General features: G+C 58.3%; 1 protein-coding gene across 5 annotated transcripts; it reads left to right on the top strand.

The window, feature by feature from the left end:
* The first annotated feature begins 2,324 nt into the window (after positions 1-2,324).
* Positions 2,325-6,040, top strand: NKX2-1 (NK2 homeobox 1). Of its 5 annotated transcripts, none has more exons than XM_026019053.2 (4): positions 2,411-2,569; positions 2,863-3,094; positions 3,820-4,205; positions 5,114-6,040. In XM_026019053.2, the coding sequence occupies exons 1-4, from the start codon at positions 2,497-2,499 to the stop codon at positions 5,854-5,856; spliced, it is 1,434 nt and encodes a 477-aa protein (XP_025874838.2). In that variant the 5' UTR covers positions 2,411-2,496; the 3' UTR covers positions 5,857-6,040. The 5 variants fall into 5 exon arrangements, with proteins under 5 accessions (XP_072617537.1, XP_025874838.2, XP_072617535.1 ...); XM_072761434.1 differs by lacking the exon at positions 2,863-3,094 and adding an exon at positions 3,578-3,722 and having other exon boundaries at positions 2,412-2,569; XM_072761437.1 differs by lacking the exon at positions 2,411-2,569 and adding an exon at positions 3,578-3,722 and having other exon boundaries at positions 2,969-3,094.
* Positions 6,041-9,015: the final 2,975 nt, after the last annotated feature.

Below are 9,015 nucleotides of genomic sequence, written 5' to 3'. Positions count from 1 at the left end.
GAGGGGAACTCATGATTTCCAAGTATTCCCTGCAATCATGAAGAAGTTAACTAGTTTAACTGGGGTCACCCTACTTAAGATGACTCCCGGAAGCAACTAAAAGAAAGGACACTCTGGTTAGGAAGAGGTGTTGGGGCCAGGGGAGGGACCCGCAAGGCCTCTGCTTGGACAAGCTCAGAGAGAGATAGCAGTCCTCCCCCCACCTGCCGGGCTAGACATCTTAGTCTTCAGGCTTATTCTTCTTGGCAGTGCAGCACATCTGGCAAATAGTGCGGGACGGTGTGTGTGTGCGTGTGTGTGTGTGTGTGTGTGTGTGTGTGTGTGTGTGTATGAGAGACAGAGAGAGACAGAGAGAGAGAGAGAAAGGGGTAGAGATAAAAGAGGTGCTGCCGGGGTGACGGGGGTGGCAGGTGACGCAAAGGCCCAGACAAGGTCTAGTCCAGAGCGGGTGCTGGTGCGCGTGCCTGCGGTGGGAGGTTGCAGCATAATCTTGGTTGCAGAGGGTGGGGAGGGGGTTTGGGTGGAGCAGCAGCCACAGCCGAGCGCCGCCCCCCACCCCCAACCCCAGCTAGGGCTTCTGCTCTAAGCCGAGACTCAAACGCCTGCGGCAGAGCTGGGGGTCATGGTCAGGTCTGCCAGGCTGGCGGTGGGGGTGGGGGTGTGAGTGGGGGTGTGGGTGGGGATGGGGAGCTGCTAGCCACGTGCACCGGGAGCCTGCCTTGGGGCTGGAAAGCTGCGGAGGGACGAAGGCCGAGGCTCAGGGACTGTGGAAGATGCACCTAAGTCTATCCTCCACTTAGATTCAAAGCCTTAAAGGCAGAGTGGGGGTGGGGGAGGCTGTGCTAATGAGGACAATACAGAAATCTCGAGCTCTGGCAATGAAAATTAAAATTTTTCCAAAGCTTTCAAAGTGTTTTTATGTGTCTGATCTTATTTGAATCTCAGAGAAATCTCGTGAAGAATTCCCTCCATTTCTAAATGGTATCGAGACTGGGCGACAGGTACGGCAATCTATACATGGTGTTTCTTACACTTACCAATACTATGAAATAACGGAGAGGGAGAAAGAGGAAGAAGACGGGAGACTGGGAAACCCACCCCACCTTATCATTAAGACCCCAGTCAAAGAACAAGCCCAGGGGCCAGGGCTGCCTGCAGACAGGATCTGTATTCCCTCTGGACCGCTCTCGACGGTTCACTTGAGCCCAGCATCCTCTTCCCTCCTTGCTCCCTGGGCTCAGACCTCACATCCTCACAACTGCAAGCTCAGATGACCGCTCCTGAATCATCCTGAGAGCGCGGTCCACAAGAGCCCCTTGGTAAAAGGGCAAGGAACCGGTTTGGTGTTAGTCTTTTCCAGTACAACCGACAGGCAGGTCTCTGGGCTGAGATGCAGGGTTATCTACCCCAAAGCCAACGAGGGAGCTGCCTGAAAACGTGGGTCCAGTAGGAGGAAGGAGGTGCCCTGGGCTTTCTCTGTCCTCATAAGCGACAGAGGTGGTGAGCAACGTGAATGTTAGTATAGAAGTTGGCTTTGTATTGCGGGAGCACAAGGCACTCCTTGAGGAGACAACTGAAATGTTAAAGTAAAAAGCTAATAAAACAACTTTCCTTACTGCAACCACTGTTAATGAAAAAGGTGCCTAATCTGAATTAAATCGTTCACAAAAGTGTCTGTTCATCATTGGGAGCTCCTTCTCTACAAGGAGGGGAAGCAAAACGTGAAAACAGAAAACAGATTCGAGAAGCCTCCTTAACTGGTGCCGGCAGTGTCTTGGAGGCCCTAGCCTGGCCAGGGAGAGCTCCACCCTCCAGCCCCTAGCGCAGAGAGGAGGCTAAAAGAACTCAAAAACCGAACCCAAACAGCAAAATATTTAGAATCCAAGGAAGGAAAGTCGAAGTGGGTCTCCGGATCTCTGCGCCACGCAGGGCGCGACGACGTAGTTCGCTGGGCTGGAGGCCCGGGGCCTGGCCGGAGCAGCACCGCGGGTGCCTCTCGCCCGGCTGGGGAGCGAAAGCCCACAGCTCCCCCTCTCCAGGCGCCCAAGGACCCTCAAGGCGCGGGGCTCACACTTGAAGCCTGGGAACGCGCAGACAGGAAACCCACTTCCTCCTAAGCAGTTTCTTGCTCGCCGGATGAGAGGCGCCCAATTGAAGCAGAATGATCCTCATCTACTAATATCCAGCGTGGCCACAAAGCGACTGGCCATTTACGCCGCCACTTTAAACAAAGATATTTGGTTATTCCCGGGGAAGCAAGTGCACTTTTGCATGGCTGAGCTCCGGGCGGAGGCGAGCCTCAGCCCAGCCTCCCGCCCGCTGGGCTGCTCGCGCCTCGGGATTCGCCCCCTCCCGGCCAGCTGGTCCCGCCGGGGCTCAGGCTCAGTTCCGCCCGGCAACAGGCGGGCGGGTACTCACGACGCTCCCTGCCCGCGCCCTCCCTGAAGCATCAGAGGGGAAAACAGCGTGGCTCTGGGCTCGGGTGCTGGGGCTGTGATGTCCTCGGAAAGTCAGCTCCAGCCCCAGAACCCCGCGTGTCCGGGCGATGGGCGAGGGTCGGGGACACCAGGTTTGTTCGAGGTGGGGCAATTTCAGCAATGGCCCTGGGTTAGTGCCCCCCCACCCCCACCCCCAGCTTCCCAGCACTGGAGGCCAGTAGCGTGCTTGCCTTGGCCGGGAATGGGGGTGGGGAAAGGGAACCGCGTGTGGGGTGGGGGGGGGGGCGTGATGCAGGGGGCCCTGGACCGCTGAGAAGACCCTGAGGTGGGGGGAGGGGGACGCGGGGATCTGGGACAGCCTCTCGGAGGCAGCCGATCCCTTGCTCAGCGTCCCCTCCGCCCGCTGGGATTCTCTCTCGGGTAGGGGGAAAGGGGGCGGGGAGCAGAGGTGTCCCTCTGACGGCGGCAGAAGAGGCAGACAGACGGACAGACCCGCAGACCAACAGTGCGGCCCCAGGGTTCGTCCCCAGACTCGCGAGCTCGTTTGGTGGCGACTGGGGCTCGGCGCCTCGAAGCCCGATGTGGTCCGGAGGCAGTGGGAAGGCGCGGGGCTGGGAGGCCGCGGCGGGAGGGAGGAGCAGCCCCAGCAGGCTCAGGTGAAACCCCTACCCCGTCCCTTGGCCCCCTCCCTCTAAAGACTCGTCCCCGCCCGGGAACCCCGGCTGCACTGGAAAGTGGTTCACTTTGTAACTCGGAAAGTTGGTTGCAAAGCAGCATTCACCTTCCTTCCTCCCCACCATCCCTCCTCCTCGGCTACTCCTCACCCCACCTCTTGCCCTCCCCTCCCCTCCCCTCCCTGGGTTCCCTCCTCCTTTCCCTCCCCCGTCTCCCCCCACCCCCTGCGCGCCGCCCGCACCCCACAAAAAATGGGGTGGGGGTGTCCGGGGGAGGGGGAAAAGGAATGCTTTGGGTCGCGTCTCTGCCTCTCTCTCTCCCTCTCTCTCTCTCTCTCCTCTCTCTCCCCCTTTTTGAGACTTAAAAATCCTGACAAGTGAAACTTAAAGGTGTTTACCTTGTCATCAGCATGTAAGCTAATTATCTCGGGCAAGATGTAGGCTTCTATTGTCTTGTTGCTTTAGCGCTTACGCCCCGCCTCTGGTGGCTGCCTAAAACCTGGCGCCGGGCTAAAACAAACGCGAGGCAGCCCCCGAGCCTCCACTCAAGCCAATTAAGGCGGACTCGGTCCACTCGGTTACGTGTACATCCAACAAGATCGGCGTTAAGGTAACACCAGAATATTTGGCAAAGGGAGAAAAAAAAAGCAGCGAGGCTTCGCCTTCCCCCTCTCCCTTTTTTTTCCTCCTCTTCCTTCCTCCTCCAGCCGCCGCCGAATCATGTCGATGAGTCCAAAGCACACGACTCCGTTCTCAGTGTCTGACATCTTGAGTCCCCTGGAGGAAAGCTACAAGAAAGTGGGCATGGAGGGCGGCGGCCTCGGGGCTCCGCTGGCGGCTTACAGGCAGGGCCAGGCGGCTCCGCCGGCCGCGGCCATGCAGCAGCACGCCGTGGGGCACCACGGCGCCGTCACCGCCGCCTACCACATGACGGCGGCGGGGGTGCCCCAGCTCTCGCACTCCGCCGTGGGGGGCTACTGCAACGGCAACCTGGGCAACATGAGCGAGCTGCCGCCCTACCAGGACACCATGCGGAACAGCGCCTCGGGCCCCGGATGGTACGGCGCCAACCCGGACCCGCGCTTCCCCGCCAGTAAGTGAGGCCGCCCCAGCGCCGGGCCGCGGGCTGGGGGCGGGAGGCGCCGGGAGAGCAGCCCCGAGGGCGCCGCGCCTCCGCCGCGCACTGGGCGTCCGGGCGCGCGGCCCGGCAGCCGCGCCAGGGAGCGGGGGGCGGGAGCTGGGGGCTCTTCCCGCTGCGGGCCTGAGGGGTCCCAGGCGGGACGCTTGGGGTCTTGCGGGCAGGTCTCCCAGATGCGGCCGGCTGGCAGCTCGGCTCCGCTCGGCGCAGGAGACCTCGGAGGGCCGAGGGATGGCCCCCCCAAGACTAAGGGAGCCGCGGGCTAGCAGGGAGCCGAGAGGCGGGCCTGGCCGGGCGGGAGGCCGCCCCGCTGAGACGCGCTGGGGGACCGCCCGGCCGGCTCTGCAGCCTGGGCAGGTGCCAGGGTGCGCGGCCTCAGAGGGGCTCCAAGTAGGCGGCACGAGTGCCCTCCCTGGGGCTGACAGGAGAGAGCGGCCAGGAGGCACAGCGTCGGCGGCTCTAGGTCTTGAAAGTGAACACCCCACTCTCCCAGACTCCAAAAGTCGGGGTCTGCCGTGGGACCCCGGCTCTTGGCCCGGGCCCAGTTCGCCGCTTGGGGCCCGCTCACCCAGCGACTCTGGCCAGGGTTGGGCAAGAAAGGATCAGAAGCGGCCTCTCTCCCCGGCTGGTGGGCTGGAGCGCTGAGATGGAGGGAGGCAAGCGGGGTGCAGGCGGAGCCCGCCAGGAGATGCCTCGACGGCGCGGCCCGGGCAGGCGCCGTCCGCGGAGCGTAGGCCTCTCCCGGCCCAGGCGGCCCAGGCGAGGAGGGCGCCGTCGGCGGGGGCCGGGCCGGCCAAGGGCGCGAAGGCGGAGGTGCCCGCCCGGCCCGGCCCCCGCCGACGCTGTGCGTTTGTCGCTTACAGTCTCCCGCTTCATGGGCCCGGCGAGCGGCATGAACATGAGCGGCATGGGCGGCCTGGGCTCGCTGGGGGACGTGAGCAAGAACATGGCCCCGCTGCCAAGCGCACCGCGCCGGAAGCGCCGGGTGCTCTTCTCCCAGGCGCAGGTGTACGAGCTGGAGCGACGCTTCAAGCAACAGAAGTACCTGTCGGCGCCGGAGCGGGAGCACCTGGCCAGCATGATCCACCTGACGCCCACGCAGGTCAAAATCTGGTTCCAGAACCACCGCTACAAGATGAAGCGCCAAGCCAAGGACAAGGCGGCGCAGCAGCAACTGCAGCAGGACAGCGGCGGCGGCGGCGGCGGCGGGGGCGCCGGGTGCCCGCAGCAGCAGCAGGCGCAGCAGCAGTCGCCGCGCCGCGTGGCCGTGCCGGTGCTGGTGAAAGACGGCAAACCCTGCCAGGCGGGCGCCCCCGCGCCGGGGGCCGGCAGCCTTCAAGGCCACGCGCAGCAGCAGGCGCAGCAGCAGGCGCAGGCTGCCCAGGCGGCCGCGGCGGCGATCTCGGTGGGCAGCGGGGGCCCCGGCCTGGGGGCACACCCGGGCCACCAGCCGGGCAGCGCGGGCCAGTCTCCGGACCTGGCGCACCACGCCGCCAGCCCCGCGGCGCTCCAGGGCCAGGTCTCCAGCCTGTCCCACCTGAACTCCTCGGGCTCGGACTACGGCACCATGTCCTGCTCCACCTTGCTATATGGTCGGACCTGGTGAGAGGACACCGGGCCGGGCCGGGCCCAGCGCGCTGCCTCATCGCTTTCCCTCCTGCCGGCCACACGTCACCAACCACTCGCCGCTCCCTGCGCTTCGACTTTTCTTAAGAATCTGTCCCGTTTAGACCAAGGGGGAAAAAAAATCACAAAAGCCAAACTGCTGGACGTCTTTTTTTTTTTTTTTTTTTCTAAAATTTGTGGGAATTTTTTTTAAAAAAGAAAACAAAAGCAACCAAGTGAATCCAATTCTTTAAGGAGTCTTTAAACAGAGAAGGACATAACAAAAACAGCTTCTGGGGGTGTCTTTTAGGTGATTGAAATGGGTTTCCCTCGCTCAGGCAGGGTGCAGTTTGGAGAGGGCTCTACGATGCTACGGCTCTGGACTCTTAAAGATCGCAAACTTCACTCTGGGTACACTGTGCCAGCAAGGCGGACTCGCTTGTAAATACCAGGATTTCTTTTGAAGGGGAGATGGGGGCTGGGGAGAGGAAAGACTCTACGATGGGACCCACATGTCATTGACACAAAGGAAATGCCCCCTCCCAGCGCCCTCTGGCCGCCCAGGCTCAGCCCCGGGAAGAGCCCTGGCTAAAATTGTTTTATGTTTGATGTGAACTTGTAGCTGTAAAACGCTGTCAAAAGTTGGACTACACACCTAGTTTTTAGTAATCTGTACATTTTGTTGTAAAAAAACAAACAAACAAACAAACAAACCCAGTCCCCATCCCTAGCCCATCATATTTTTTATGGGCGTTGACAAATCTGTGTATATTATTTGGCAGTTTGGTATTTGCAGCGTCAGTCTTTTTCTGTTGTAACTTATGTAGATATCTGGCTTAAATATAGTTCCTAAGAAGCTTCTAATAAATTATACAAATTAAAAGGATTCTTTTTCTGATTAAAAGTCCACCTTTTGTTTCATTTTGATTTGGCTTTAAAAGGCATTTTTGGTGGTGTGTGTGGGGGGGTGGCTCATCATTGGCCTGATGGGATTGGAATTGTTTGGGAGCTGAAAGGATCCTAAACCAGCTAAGGAGCTGGGCCCAGAGTCCTAGTCCCACAGGGAAATGGAGCTTTGTTCTGTCTCCAAATTGAGTAGAACCAAACCTTGAGCAGCCCTGAATCTTGGCAATAGGGAGGGGGTAAAAGGTAAACTGCTTCCATCAGGAAGGAAAAGGAGAACAGAAGAGAAAGAGACCAAAGGACTAGTTTTCAGAGCCAGGCTCTTTTTTTTGTTTTGTTTTTTGTTTTCGTTTTAAACCTCAGAAGTGTCTACTGTGGTCTTATGCAGCTTAGTCAACGATTAAAATTTTAAAATGTTTTAAATAACATACATTTTAAATAATCCTGAATGAGGGACCATTTTTACTGAACAGATGGATGGTCCCTATAGATTTCAACACCAATCCTTATTTCTAATCTGCTGCAGAGCCTCATCGGAATTAGAATTTCTGTGGGAGGCTGTTTTCAAACGTGGGGAAGTCTATCTGGGTCTCATTTCCAGTCTAAAACTGCTATTCACAAACAAGGCTACACATGGATCTCCAGCCTCTCAGGGTCTTTCCGGCCTTGGGATATTTTTTGACTTGGCTACTGGCCTGGGGCCACCGAAAGCAGGACTTTGGAACCTGGGCTTCTCTCTTGGTTCCATCGGTTTCCATCTCGGGGCTCCTAAGTATCTTCGTAGTAAGGAATCTTTCTCCTGTTCCCAGCTCCCTACTTCTCGCTGCCCCAGCCACCCTGCCACGCCAGCAGAAAGAAATCATCTTCGATCTTTCTTCCTCACTTCAAATTTCCCGGTCTCTTTGGTGCCTAGAGGTGGTTGTTGGGGGAACTCTTAGGGTTGCCCTGGGGAGGGGAGGAAGAAGGAGTGGTTCTGGACAGAAAGAAATCATAGTCCCTAGACGGGTTGTTGCCCGCTCCGTGTCACCCTCGATATACCTACCTAGCAAAAGTGGCTGAGTGGGTCCCCCTTAGCCTGAAAGTGTTTGCGTGGGATTGATTCATACTTGGCATGTACTCGCTTCATGCCTAGAATTTCATCTTTCTTTTTCCTTTCTTGCCTCTCTTCATTTTTCTTCCTCTCTTTTCATCTTATTCTGTCTCCATCTCTCTTTTCACCCAACTTTCACCTAATCCCACCCCTAGGAACTTGTGAGGGAAACTGCCCAGGCCAAGGCCTTGCTCCAGACCAGCAATCCCCCTCTTTGTTGACTTTCTAAAGGCTCCTTGCCCCTGGTGCCTTAGAAGTAGGGGCCAGGGTGGGCTTCTTCCCCAGGGATCTGGCTGCTGAGATATGGTTTCCAATACCCAGAAGAGACTCAGAGAATCTGAGGATGGTAGCTAGGGTCTACAGAGTGTGCTGGTTGGGGAAAATCTCAGCAGGCCTCACATTTTGGAAAACAAGCAAAAATCAGTAAAGTTTGAACACTAGTGTTGAAATGAGCAACCCTGGTCCTGGGACAGGGTATGTAGGTGATCAAATCACAGCTCCACCAGGGCTTGGCTGGGAGATGTTTGCTCTAAGGTCTCAGTTCCCTGGCGATGGGAGCTTCCACTTAACCTACCCCAGGCCCAGCACCAGTCTGATCTGGAGCAGGTGGGCCCGCGGGGTTCCGGTCAGCCGCAAGGCGGTCTCCCCACCCACCCACCCACCCACCCCCATCTTAGCTCAGAGCCAGAGCCTGAGAGTCACAATTTTAGTGGGTTGTGGCACCCTAGGCCTTAACACCCTTGGGCTGGATGGAGTTTTATGAAATACATTCTTCTCCCTGCCATCTAGAGCCGGCTTAGTTTGAAGTCTGTTTACTTGTTGGGGGCGGGGAAGGGGAGGAAAGTGAGTTCAGCCGGGTCTGCGGTTGGGACCGAGACTAACAGAGACTTGGCCGCTTCTCTCCATCCATCACCCGGGCTCCACCAACTCCAGCTTCTGGCCGGGAGATTGTAGCAGCTTCAGGAAGCGGCCCTCGAAGGCCGGCTGAAGCTTTCTGATAAGGAAATAGGTGCGCGCTGAACGCATCAAAAGACCTCAGCCTGGGGCCGGTCCCCACCCCACATCTCGGTGACCCTCTGCGAAGTCGATTGTCGTCTTCTCCTGGATTTCTTCTCCCCTAGATTTCCAGCATCTCTGGCCCAGGTTCTGGCCTGGAGAAATCAGCCG

The sequence above is a fragment of the Vulpes vulpes genome, chromosome 6 (assembly GCF_048418805.1).
Source record: "Vulpes vulpes isolate BD-2025 chromosome 6, VulVul3, whole genome shotgun sequence".
Lineage (NCBI taxonomy): Eukaryota > Metazoa > Chordata > Mammalia > Carnivora > Canidae > Vulpes > Vulpes vulpes.
This window is presented reverse-complemented; position numbering and strand designations above follow the sequence as displayed.

Excerpts from the sequence above, each read along its gene's own strand:
- NKX2-1 (XM_026019053.2), top strand. The coding sequence starts at position 2,497 with ATGTCCTCGGAAAGTCAGCTCCAGCCCCAGAACCCCGCGTGTCCGGGC. Across the intron at positions 2,570-2,862 it reads GCGAGGGTCGGGGACACCAG|GGGGAAAGGGGGCGGGGAGC; the intron begins GTTTGTTCGAGG and ends TCTCTCGGGTAG. Across the intron at positions 3,095-3,819 it reads AGCAGCCCCAGCAGGCTCAG|CCGCCGCCGAATCATGTCGA; the intron begins GTGAAACCCCTA and ends TTCCTCCTCCAG.